Genomic DNA, 14,270 nt, shown 5'->3' on the forward strand with positions numbered 1-14,270 from the left:
TTTTTGTAAAATTACTGGGCGATCCCTATTATGAACCACTATGATACATGTACCGTGGGGGAGAAGCAAGAGTATTGCATTTGTTTCAGTATGCATGTCTGTGGGGATATGCAAGGCATTTTTTCAGTTTATTGATACTAACTGTGTAAGAAGTGAAAGGAGTAGAACCAAATTTTATAGGCACATTGAAATAAAAATCCAAAATTTTGCAGCGGGATGAATGTATGCAATTTGCGAATGTTCTTGTTAGGATAGAGGTGACCAGAGTAATTAAGTAGCAACTATTTTACCTGTCCACCAAAACAATAATTTTCAAGTTTAAAAAGTTGAGCGTTATTTCTGTAAGCACCTTACCAATGGCTATTAAAAAAAAAAAAAAAAAAAACTGTTTATTTCTCCTTCATGGTCCCTCCACTGGCTCAGTTGCAAGTCTGAGGGTTTATAGCGCTAATACCAGGTTTCGATACCCATGGTGGGTAGTGTGTAGCTCTGCGCTTGAAGGATAGTGTTTGAGAATTAAGCACAAAGTTGCACAATGAGCACTTGTGCCCACGAGTATCAAAATTCGGTTTCTAGCTCACTTTCACTCTACTAATTTCTAAATATATATATTAGTTGTTTTTTTAAATAATAATTAGGATCTCTTCAAACATTTGTTCATTATTACATTACATATAGATTTACTGAACATGTATGGTATACCAGTACACAAAACAAGTAGTCATTACTTACGTCAATAGTATTCTACATGTGAAGATTTGTTTTGAAAAACAAAACACTTGCAACTGAAACAAAGCCGTAAATACCTTGCACGTTCATGATAACGGTTACTAGGCAACACAGTGCACTTTTTATAGTTTAAGTAATTTAGATTAGAGGTGGCTATCCAGCTATCTAAATATGGCGTAGTATACACCTTTTTGCTCAAATTTTAACCACAGAAGTGAAAGCCCTTCAGTTTCCCCTTGTTGCACGCATAGAGGGTTTTATAATTAGAAACAGGACTGAAAACCAACTAAATTTTCTGTTATTTTATTATCAAGCATAAGAACGTATTTTAATTTTGGACTTGAATTATCTGTACGAGTATATTCGTTAGGTCAGGTAACGTTACAAATATGGAACTAGTAGCTTTGATGGTAATAAAATACAGGGATATACTGAAATGTTTCATTTTGCTCATTGTTTCCTATGGCTAAGTATCCCCCCCACACACACACACACACAGACGATACAACCTTTCCAGTCCCAAAGTAGAATTAGAAAAGCATTAACATACCGTATCAGAACCCTTTTTGGCATTTCTGGAACCCTACTTCCTGCAATAACTACATTTAAAAGCCACTTAGGAGCGCACGTTTGATTTCTGCAGGAAACACAAATACCACGAACGTCGTAAGACAATGTTGATAGCATTCGCAAAAGATGACCTCGACTTTACACCAAAATACCGAACCAGGTCGAGACAAGAGAGCTTGTGGTGAAGGTAGCGTTGACCTTTAAAAGATCCTTAAATTTTAAAATATCCAATAAAGTAGGAGTTCTTTCCCTCTCAAATTACTCCAGACTAACAGTGAGGGTATAAAACACACTGGTAAGTGCAGTAGCAAAACGTCTTTCAACAATAAACACTGTCCGAATGGACGTAGCCGAGATACTTAACTACTAAAGAAAAGAAATAGATACTTGTGTAAACTTTATATTGTAAATCTAAAGCCATTCTGCTCTCCTTTATAATTCCTCTTCCCACAGATGTCTTTTTCAAGATGGTCGTATACACAGCAAAGTCACGAGAACTGTAAATTTTATTCCTCACGTATTACACGTACACGTTAAAAATTATACTTAATGTTGCTTCTGAAAGTTTATTGCTAAGCTTACGAAATAGGTATAATTTGTACATTTATGGTGCACGAATACAACACTGTATAAAGTTTATTACTTTAGAGACGTTTTATAGCTCACATTATAGAATACGACCAAAATATAAAGGTCTATTTTGTAGTAACATATTAGGCTAGGTTAGAAGGCGCATATTTAAAGTGATGGGTCTAAGGCTGAATATATTAAATTCGAACCATAAGATAGTTGTGAAAAAAGAAAAAGAACAATGTTCTGTGACATCAACGACCACACAAGACACGTAAAACTACATCTTAAGTTTTCCAAGATGCTAGCAGATGGACGTCATAGTAAGAACGTTTCGAAATACTACAAACATGTATAAAAGCTTCACCTTTGAAACAATACACCGTGACGTTTTATACAGAACGAAGTGCTACTGGTATATGTGCAAGGGTCATAATTATGAAACAATTCAGAATCGTCATAACCGAAGAAAGTGCGGTTTGCAGCTTATAAAATAAGTGTTGTAGTAATTTTAGATACTACACTATCATCGCTTTAGATATTACCATTGGTGTTTGGGCCTCGTTAATGGTGTTAGTTACTTCATCAAATGGGCGAGCAGCAGACACCCTAAAAAACTAACACCTTTTATATAAATAATTAAATATGAACTCGAACAGCGAATCACAGTGAAGTTGAAAACTACTTGCAGGACTAAATAACTGAACCCATGACCAGATACGACGACGAAGAAAGAACCATACACCATCTTTAACCCTTAAACAACGATCATCAGCAACTGAAACTGTTACCTACAGTATTCCAACTCTAAGGATTAAAGGTTTTTGTTGTTAAGAACAAAGTTATACAATTGGCCAACTAGGCGAGTTCTGCCCACCACAGATTTCAAATCACGATTTTTTTAGCTTTAAGCCCCGATACTTAAAGAAAACACGTTCTAATCCATGTAATCAACCTAATTGATGACGTGTGAACCATTAGCACTAGCTTCAGCTACATAATTCTTGTAAGAATTGGTCGCTTTTAGAATTTAGAAGTTTAAGTGAACAATGGTTTCAGTATACGTGTCTAGAGTTGATTTAACATGCACAATCTATACAGTCTATCCTAAAACGCTTGAGTTCCCAATTCACTTTGGAATTATCACTGAACAAAATCTAGTTTAGTGAATTAGGCACACAATATGATGAGAGTAATGCAAAAGTGCCGTTTAAAGTAGTTGCGTTTGTTAAGCCTTTACGAGTACATTATTTATTCCAATATCCCTAAAATGTAAAGATGTACTGTGATATTAGCCTTCAAGATTTTCCCAGCCAATAACTTGAAATATCTAATATCAATAACAAGTGTCTTCAACTAAAATGTCAAAGTTGTTTACTTTTAAAAACACGGGAATTTGCCAACTTTAAAAAGGTAATTAAAATATTGTTTAACCACCTGTTAGAATAATGCTCATTGGTTAAGTCTTCATCATCACAAGATACTGAAGTTGTTTGTCGATTACAGTGCTTGGGATCAAAAACAAATTGAAGTTGATTTTATATTCTCTTTGATAACCTCCAATTGCCTACCATCAAACAGTCATATTTTGTTCATTCTGTTTTTAAGTTTAGCATGAAGGGTATCAGTTTTTTACCTATTACGAGGCGAGGTACTAAGAAAGAACAGAAACTACAGTCGAAGTCTAACTCGCACTAAAACGGATTATAGAAGAAATACAGTGAGGAAACTAGGAGAGTCTGGGATATCACGATTTATTTTAATTTTTCGTGCATTGCACTTCCTACTGATATTTTAATCTATTTTTGTTAAAGGAAAAGCAGGCCTACTATGCAACTTGAACCAAAAACAATATCGCTAATCAAATAATTAGAAGCGGAGTTTACTAGTACAATAATTCATAACAGCATCCGGCTACCGTAAAGCTGTGCGAAATCTAAATTGATTTGCAGTAATTAACAACAGTATGCAGACATTTAGATTAAAAGTATTAAAAATTTCATATTTAATAACACTTGTATCCATTCTTATATTTTCTTCACGGTCGCTTATGGCAAGGTGGGTTAAGGTGTTCTACTCGGAATCTGAGGGTCGCGGGTTCGAATCCCCGTCCCACCAAACATGCTCGCCCTTTCAGCTGTGGGGGCGTTATAATGTGTGGGTCAATCCTACTATTCGTTGGTAAAAGAGTAGCCCAAGAGTTGGCGGTGGGTGATGATGACTAGTTGCCTTCCCTCTAGTCTTACACTGGTAAATTAGGGACGGCTAGCGCAGATAACCCTCGTATAGCTTTGTGCGAAATTCCAAAAAACAGGCAAATAAAACGTATTTTCTTTGCTGCTGTTATTTGAAATCATGCACTGCATAACATTCTCTAAACCTAAGTTTCGCGGCCGAATCAATGTTCCGGAGTACTATATCGAAGTGTAGTCCTCGCATGTTTTTTTTTTTTAAAGCAGAATAAGCCACATAGATGGCCAGAGAATGTGACAACATACAAAATGTTACTGTAGGTTGTATACAACCTTCTATACCAACGCTTCCTATAGTGGGAGCCAAAGAATCCATGGGGGCCGTAAAGCTATTGAAGGGCCGTTAAAAAGGAGCGAAAACAAAAAATGGTGAATTAATTAAGTAAACAAGTCAATAAAAATTGTTGAATGAATTAAATGGAGTATATCGGAAGGAGAGGCCATTGTTTTTACTAAAGTACCGTTTTTCTATCATCATGCTAAAGAATTTGGGGGAGTGGTATTTTTATAGGTTGGTTTGTTTTTTTAATTCGCATCACGGGAGGCTCCGATTAAAATAGGTTGGGAACCACTATCCAACCGAATCATAGGTACACTAGTTTCTCAGCGTTTTATTAATAAACTAGTCCTATAATAGTTATTTGCAAGCAGAGAACAAGCCTTTTAATTATTTGTGTGTTGTAAAACGTTTCATAAATATTTCATGTAGAAATCGATCGAGTCGCACATTGTTAATCATTCGGTCACACGCTACAACTAGACGAAAACAGAGTGCACATTAAACACTCGTATTCAATAACCTCCTAACCTTCGGAGATCTTGGTCCCAACGAAAACCTGTACAAACATTAGTCATCAACAAACAAAACAAGTACGATATCACTCATGAAAATAAATCAGGCGATGGAGGGTGTCACCAACTCGCCACAGTTGCAGACGCAGGAGGGAAGCGCTGAACTAACCAATGAAAATAATCCATGCTGTTGCTAAGGCGGCTGTTGGAAGCTACAGTACAAGTTGTAAACAGATGGCAAGTTCAACGCATTACACGGAAATATACGAGCTATGCTTTGATACGGTGCGCGTATACACATGCATTTTCAGATATCACGGAAACTGTGAAGACTAATTTACCATCACATTACAACTATTTTTTTACGATCAAATACTTGTGTATTTTAATACTAAAATTTAAAAACAGCTAAAATAAAGAGACATACATAAAAAAGTTTCTATCCCATTTTAGCTGTTTTTATATTGTAAACGTTGTAAAGTGTAGGATACCTGCAATATTTACATTTATAAAATACATAATAGATTATGTATATAAAATTATTGAAGTTTCACTAATAATTAACTACATATATAAAACAATTAAAAATTCATGCCATTTGTCAATAAAGTACAAAAGGAGAGTTTGTAAAAGTAAAGATGTTTGAGGTAATAGCACCCAAAAGTTATGGATGGTATGTTTATCAGACACATTATAACGTGCGCAAAGTAACGAGATAGTTACCACAGAAGATCATTCGGGGATTAGGGTGTTGGGTGCTTTAGCATAGCTTTAATAAGATAATACTAGCTTTCACTATAAAAAGAGACTAGTAGAAAACAAAGCACATTTAGCAACATATAATCACTCATGGATATATACTGGATTACCGCAGCGAACATTTGTCGTAATACTAAAAATCAGCCCAGATCCTATAAAACCTCTCGAAAGTGTCGTATTACAAGTATACCTATTGTGGTATTTCTGTTGAATATTAAGTAAACGAAAGACGACCTAAATCTTTAGTTATATCGCGTAATGTAGATAAGCATTACGAATACTAGAAGGTCACTACAAGAATAAGGAATATTAAAAACAACCAAGTTACATGATCTAGATAGGCTACGGTTATTGTTGTTGGGGGTTTAGTATTATAGAATAATAACCAACTGATCCACCTGGGAGTTGGAATCACAAGCTAGAGACAACAGAGGACAAGGTCATACTGTATGTGTTACTGCGTTCGATTACCTACAAGGTCTTCTCCCTCAGAAATGTTATGTACTGATAACTTGACAAAACAAGCCATGAACTGCAGTAGTCATTTAACAAAAGTGAAATGAAGATATCACTGTAGCATGAGAAATTAAACCAGCTGGTCTTATTATGAGTTGACCATAATAGATATCTGTAATACAAGTTGTCTATATTACATTTGTCAGTTCGAAGTACACATTCTGCATACAATGTGTTATTAACAACATTAACAATAGTAATAACAATAAGAAGAATAACATATTATTAAAACAGTTAAGAAAAAGTTAACTGTACTTCTAGATTAGTACTTCAGGAAAAAGATGCTAGCACCATCTGTCGTCTGTTAATTTGATCTTTTCACTACAAATTAAATTATCCATTCAAGATAAATCACTTTCAGGATCCTATTTCCAACAAAATTACCCATTACTTAAAAACGTTCCTGAAAAAAAAAAAAATGTAACTACTAACAGTACTTTTCACAGATATCTTTGTACTTAAAATCTTAAATTATGCATTCCTTCTAATTTCTCCTTTTTTAAACAACAAATACAGGCAAATAATAATGAACAAGTTTCACCCATTAACGTCTTGACAAATTCACATCTACTGTTCATAGTAAACTGAACAACAGATTTATGAACTGTTTGTTCAATTTTTTATTTTCGCGCAAAGCTATATTAGGACTATCCGTCCATAAGTTAGTGATTTAAGACAAGAGAAAAGGCAGCTAGTCATCACCACCCACCGCCAACTCTTGGGATAGCCTTATCAACGAATAGTGTGACTGACCGTAACCTTTATAACGTCCTCACGGCCGAAAGGGCGAGCGTGTTTGGTGCGATGGAAATTGGAACTCGCGACCCTAATCACCTGGCCTCATTCCAACCTTACTGTATCAGTTAGTACACAAGTGTTACAGATCTAAAGCTACTGCTCACACATTAAGGTTTACTCTGTAAAAATGCAGTTACACCTTCATGGCCTTCCAGTAAGTCTGGTGTTTCTTTAGTGAAAGATAATTGAAGTATTGATTGTGTTTGAAGTTTCACCAGAGATGAAATAGAAAGAATGCTCGAATAAGAAGCCTAACGCATTCCTTTATTTTATTAAGTTACTACACACACATTTTAATTTATTAGCATTTTTTTTTTTCTTTATTTTTAATTTGTCTCTTTTTACTTTATAGAATAGTCACTTTCCTACAATTGTCTGCAAACAGTGAAGGGTGATAACATACGGGACATAGTGAACTTGAGCATCCATATTTCGCTCTCCTAGTTTCCATTCCTTTACTTTATGCGAGGCTGGCAAATGGAGGTTAAGTGGGATAGACGGTGTATCCCCACCGCAATGTGGGTCCTACTTCCTCAGTCACCTCCAAATTAGGGTACATTTTAATTCCTACACTAAAGCTTGTAGCCTGGGTTCCTTTCAATTAATGTAGCTTTTATTTAATTTATTTCTGCTTGTTTTTGAAGTAAGACGAACTCAGTTTTGTCAGTAGTTAATCAAGCTACTGTTCACACATTATAATAGTTTACTGTAGAAATAGAGTACCACGATCTTCTAGTAAGTCGAGTTTCTATAACGACAGCTAGTTCACACATTTACAATATCGTCTTCCGGTTACTCTGGCGTTTATTTAATGAGAGCTAGTTGGAAAACAATACCCATTCCCCCAAGTCCTTGAACACAACTTGTATATTTCCATACGAAGGCGGTAGCCAACTAATGTATCCTTTGTCAACATAACGACTACTTTTTTTTTAGTGTTTATTTCTAATAACTATTTAAATCTTATCAGCAATGTGACCTTCGGCGATGATGAGAACTGGTTAGGTTTATTTACGAGCATATGTTAAAAACAAGAACCACAGCTTTTACTTTTTTGTTAAAGTTGTCAGAAGGAAGAGCATAATAACTATCGCAATAGTTTATACGTTATGTTTTTTTCCTCTCCTAACCTCATTCGTAACAAGATTGATACACGTGCGCTAGGACATCCTATAAACTTGACTGTGAATATTAATGTGCGTTCCTACTGTATCGTAAAGATCCATGAAATATGACCATCAAAACCTTCAATTCTAGGCTACAGTACCATCGTATTAAGTTGAACAATTTAGTACTGATGTCTTGTTTGTATTAAGTGTTTAAGCACTTACTGCACTGGCTAATGAATGGTAAAAGTGATCAAGTTATTGTAGAAAGCTGTTCACCCATGTCGCCTGTATATCCCTACTTTAATTCAAAAGAAAAAAATAAGATGAAATTTTGCATACAAGTTATTAGACTCAAACTCAGTTTATATGGAAAATTCATCATAGAAAATCGTCAATTTGGAGTAAGGACTAGTCACTAACTTTAAGTAAAACAATTAGTTTTTAGCAACTAGTAATTACATTTGTTTTTACACCGTACTGAACAGTTTTTCGGAGTACACACTACTCTTCAGAGTGCGCTAATAAATAAGCGTCACTGAAATAAACAGTATTAATATAACGAAACTTTAGTATCCATTACATTATCAGTGGCTCAAATGCTACGTTAACAGTTGTGTTTTCAGATAGCTTCCAAGAACATCAGTTTGAAAATTAAAACCTTTTCACTTTTTGTCAATTTCAATTTGTTTTCCGTTGTTATTGGTAACCGCATTCACTATGACCATGTACGGCGTTTGTAAATATTTCTAATAAATTATTTGTACACCATTCTCATGTTACTCCATTCATACACTTTTTGATAGCACGATGATCGATCGTATATACCACCTTGTAACACTTCCTTAATATCAATTAGTGTTCCTACCCAGTGTTTCAACACCATATGAAAAACTAATATCCTCTTAAATTGTGTTTTTAATTTTTATCCCCCTTACATTTAAGGACTTAGCTTCACGGCTACACTTCCCGCACTCATTTTGTTATGCAACCAGAAACGGTATACAAGGGATTCGAACCGAAGCATCCCCCTTCAGTGTGATTGGTTTTTCCATCATATCTTTCTCACTTCGATCTTCCAGATATGTCCTACAATAAAGTCATCTTTGAACACACACGATCTCTGCTACAGGTCCATTTTAAAACACTTAAACACACTGCAGGCCTTGAAAAAGCAATATCAGTGCTCCATAAAAAGTTATTCCCTATTCGTCTATATCAAATGACGATGAAGTGTTAGGAAACTGAATATTTAACGTAATATTTGGTAGATCCTTCACTTTTAATTTGCCTCCTCATCTCTGGTAAACGTTTCTTCTACATACTTGAAACTGTCTTTAGCTATTTATGCATTAATTCGTTATTTATCTTAGCAAAAGTACTGTTAACACTATGAATATACCGATTAATTTAGACGATAGAAAATAAAAGTTCATTTTATTAAAGCACATAATACAGTTTGACTGTTATAGCATCTGGTATTAAATGTAGGAATTTGTGATGCACGTACACGAGCTTCTATATAATTCACATAAGGTATACCACAGTATAAGAGTACCGTATTTATATGCATACACACACACACACACATGATGCAAACTTACTCGGTGCAACAAAACTCGGTCACGTCCTACTATTAAAGATAATCTTTCTTGTAGAAAGAACGATAATGAATTTTTTGTTTTGTTGTTACTGTTTTTAATCTAAACGCGATAAGTTCAAGCTTCCAACCAAGTGCACCTATTTATATCGGAATGCCATAAAATGAAGGTTAAATCATGCTTGGGAACAAACCCATCGCATGATAAAAGTATTAAACACCATCTGTGCTCCGTTATTTAATGGCCATCAAATTTCGAAAATCGTATTTAATTCTTCTACGAAAATTCTCTCTCGTATTTTATAAAGATTGATTAACAACGCGTTTCGAAGTATTTAAAAATAGAAAGTGCGGAAACTGTACAAAAAATGACCCAAGGAGCAACGACCACGTGCTCATATTCAAGATACGATGCAATGCGAGAATTATTAGTGTAAGCTTTAATTACGATACAACATTCTCTGCTACACAGATTATGACAGATTCTAATTCAAAAAATAATTTTAACAAAATTAAACGTACTTTAACCATCCAAAACGTTACCTGCTAAGATACGGGCGCTATATTCAAAAATTGCGCATTTCACGTAGGCATACATGCATGGATATATGTGCGTACGTATTAACTAATCACGCAGGTTCTAGAACATATTGTTTAGACTTTTACCATACTGATCCTAGAACAGCTATGGATTAAAAGAAAATAAAGTAGATCAAAGTGCTCGGTTATTCCTACCCTTAAAAACTAACAAAACATTTCAGGCAACAATGTTTAAACCTAAGTGGATTCGTCTTCCAAAGCAAGTTAGCTTTCGCACTTTTTCTAAAAGTAACAAATTCGCACCATCTTCAACACTTTCCTTGAATAACCCTTTTAGAAGTTACGAAATATGGGAAAGTAATACTTACCTCGTTGTTGTCAGTTGATGGATGAATAGCCTAGAAACAAAAAAAAAAAAAAAAAAAAAAGTTAGTTTTCCAGCAAAGTGCTAAGTTTTTTAAAACTAAATTCCACATACGTTACACGGTGTAAATTAAATTGTTGTTGAAACAACTCTTATCTATACCTATTTCTCCTACAGTGAATGTAATATTAGTCACTTAGTGTACCTTGGAGATTAAAATTCACGATAAAAACTGTTTGAAAGTACTTTGTAATTGTTACTTAATTTTCAAAGTTTCTCTTTTGCCTTTTTTTTCTGACATATAGGGGCGATTTTATTTACTTCGTACATTATCACTAATAAATACAGAAAATGTCTCAACGGACTTGAAAACAATGGATGGAAGTAGTCTGATTTCACTTAATATCAGAGTTTAAAAAAACAAACAAACTACATTAAATACTGAAGTGAGCGAACAAAGATACAAGTCTAGAATTGATACAAGGCTTATAAAAGTGTACTTAATCAAGTCCTTTTGATCCAGACGAGAACTGATTAGCTTTCGCTTACCATTTGTCGGAACTGAACCTTTGCTTTGCGTGCCGACTTAAAATGGTTAGGTTTATACACGATACATCGCGATTGCGTATGCTGAGTGTGAATTCTCTAGATTCAAAATTATTTTTGTTATCATTAATGCATAGAGGAACGTGCATTTAACGTTAAGTGGAGTCGAAAGAATTCCACACTACGAAGTAACTATATATAAACTCATTTTTAGTGCACAGAATTTCTATTAATAGAGACAAACTGTTTTACCTATCTGTCTAATAATAGGTCTTAATTCCAATCATTACAATTATCAATATACAAATACATATGGTTTTAGTTGGATTACTATCGATTAATGTAGGGTAATATCCTCGAGATATACACATCAACGCTTCGAAAAGTATGCCAGTAATTTTGGTAGATTTCTCTCGTATGCACTTCAACACTGAAACATGTACGGATCAATAAAAAAAATTAAGCGAGATCAAACGTAACCAACAAAATCACTTAAGATTTGTTGTTCATTATTCCACCAAGAGAAACATATACAACATATTTTGTTAGTGTAGAGACTTCCCACGATTAAACTACTGAGAAACAGGTAATGTTTAAACAGTAATGAAATTTTTTAACAAGAAGTTCTGCATCTTTGAGATTTGCAAAGTTACAATAATTTGTACAGAGGGAGTTTTAATCAAAGATGTTTAATGTAATAAAAACAAAAATTCGAAATGTACTAGCCATTTTTGTTCATACCTTAGGAAAATTAACTTCATTAATACATATTGGCTACATGTAAAACGTATTTAAATATAATTGTTTATTAAACATTTGAGACAAAGGATTCACATACAAACAGAATCTAACCGATGTTTTCTTTACACGACGTTTTGGTAATACAAATACAATATGCTGAGGTTTGTTTTTTCCTTGCTTCGTTTTTCTCTCGAATTGAGAAATGTACAAAGTAACTTAAAATATTGTGTTTCTTATAATCTACAGTCACTATATTTAGTTGCTTTTGCGTAAAAACGTTTCTAAAATTCTTTGTTAAATAATAGAGGGCACCAGCATATAGTAAACCGTGTACTGTGGTAATTTTGAATTCCAACGTTAGAGAGTTTATATAATTAATAAGGGAGGAAGAGGTCAAATGTACCTGACCCTCCTGGGTATTTAATATCAATACCCAAATACGTTCTGCTGATGTCGTTCAACAATAAATACAACATTCTTCGCAATTAGAGTTAGCAAAGGAAGAGTATTTTAGGGTACAAATATTGTACATTTATTTATTTATTTATTACAAAACATGCCCAAAATAAACGTTTATTACTTGTACTTTCTATAACTAGAATTTGCTGAAAAAAAAAAGTAACAAACTACACATCACAAAAATAAGGATAATTTTTAGCGTTAATAGGCCTTTGTCTTCAACTCCTTTTATTTAACGTTAGTGCACTTTTCCATTGTTTTGTCTAGCCAGGTTTAGCTACTGAACAAGTATCAATAGTTTACCTTGTTGTAGGAAACTAACTGTTGGAAGATTCACATTTAATAAAGTTTGTGCATTCATCACAATTTATACAAAGCATTTTTATAGAACTGGATTTGGTTTGCTTTGAATTTCGCGCAAAGCTATACGAGGGTTATCTGCGCTAGCCGTCCCTAATTTTGCAGGGTAAGACTATTGTGAAGGCAGCTCAATCACCACCCACCGCCAACTCTTACCAACGAAGAGTGGGATTGGCCGTCACATTATAGCGCTCTCATGGCTGAAAGGGGGGCGAGCATGCTCGATACGACGGGAATTCGAAACCGCGACCCTCAGATTATGAGTCGAGCGCCTTAATCACCTGGCCATGCTGGGCCTGTTATAAAGTTGAAATATTATATGAAAAATAACAAAAGGCCGTAAACTTAGTAACAATTATTTCATATAACTGTTCAAAAAAACAACTAACCTCATCCATTGGAATAAAGGAACTTGGACCAGATGATAATGAAGAAGGAACAGTTACATGGCACATCTAAAGCAGAAGAAAAACTGTTAAGAAAACTATTAATATAAATTTTTATATATTCAAAATTATACACGTTAAAAAACTATTTCTGGCACAGAAATTTCAAAATTCTAAAATAACTAAACAAAAAAATTATATGGATCTGCAGTTTAATGCTTTAGATCTATTTCACTGTTAGCCATAAACGACAGTTATATTTGAGTTCAATACGATAGTTAAAGCACGAGTGTTAAATTTTGTATTTTTTGAAGCGATAATTTATAGCAAATTTGATTATTTTTTTTTTACAAATTATTTGTTTATTAATTTAATTATTGCGAATTGAGGTCACTTATTGGAATCTTTGATTTTTTCTCATTGCTTTAAGCGAGTGTATAATATTACATAATGTTTCAGTACAAAATTTCCAGGGCTCAGTCGGGTAGTTTATTATAAAGCGTTAAAGCTAAACTAACAATCACGTTGTCTAACTTCAGATTTCTCAAGCGAGTTTCACAGCTTGTATTGTAACAGTAGAGGTGAATAATTTTTTCTTGTCAAAGAGTATTCTAAAATAACTTAATTACTTTAATATCAGACCAAGTTAACAAAAAATGTTAACACAGAAATTGGGACTAGTTGCGCATACGTTTAACTTAATCCAGCAAAACTTTAAAATATTAAAAATAGTTTATACTACAACCTTCTTCAGGGACTATAAAAAGTCACTTTAACTCAACTAATACAAATAAAACCAGTAAGTTGACTTTCTTCTCTAATTTTATTCTCCATTTTCTTATCAATATAATTTCAAACATAGTCATGGTGGATGACCTTTGACAGACTACTTCTAAATTCTGTAAACCACAATTTATTTTTTTCAGTACAACAGTATTTCCCAACATCTGCTTAATTTTGGATTTCATCCTTTCTTCCAGTGGGAATTGTACATCCATACCACATCATTAATGGAATTCAGTTTCATCAGTATTGATATCTTTGCTATACAAGTCCTTCCTTGATAAAATTATGTACGGCTCCAAGGATGCTTCTTACTTTCTCTATACATTATATGCAGTACTCTGCCAAGTGATTATCCTCTGGATGCAAATACAAAATGTCCAATGCCACTTTGTCCAA

General features: G+C 34.0%; 1 protein-coding gene across 4 annotated transcripts in view; it reads right to left on the minus strand.

The window, feature by feature from the left end:
• The window catches only part of LOC143223497 (sestrin-1-like), a 90,270-nt gene that overhangs the window by 34,607 nt on the left and 41,393 nt on the right, over window positions 1-14,270 (minus strand). For 2 of the 4 annotated variants that reach the window (XM_076451561.1, XM_076451560.1), the window contains exons 3-4: window positions 13,092-13,157; window positions 10,601-10,630 (exon numbers count right to left, since the gene is read on the minus strand). The exons of 1 other annotated variant lie outside the window; for it this stretch is intronic. In XM_076451561.1, coding sequence (XP_076307676.1) covers window positions 10,601-10,630; window positions 13,092-13,157 — 96 coding nt within the window. Of the gene's footprint in view, window positions 1-10,600; window positions 10,631-13,091; window positions 13,175-14,270 lie in introns of all 4 variants that reach the window. One more of the 4 variants, XM_076451563.1, reaches the window with a different exon arrangement.

This window comes from Tachypleus tridentatus, chromosome 8, assembly GCF_004210375.1.
Source record: "Tachypleus tridentatus isolate NWPU-2018 chromosome 8, ASM421037v1, whole genome shotgun sequence".
Classification (NCBI taxonomy): Eukaryota; Metazoa; Arthropoda; class Merostomata; order Xiphosura; family Limulidae; genus Tachypleus; species Tachypleus tridentatus.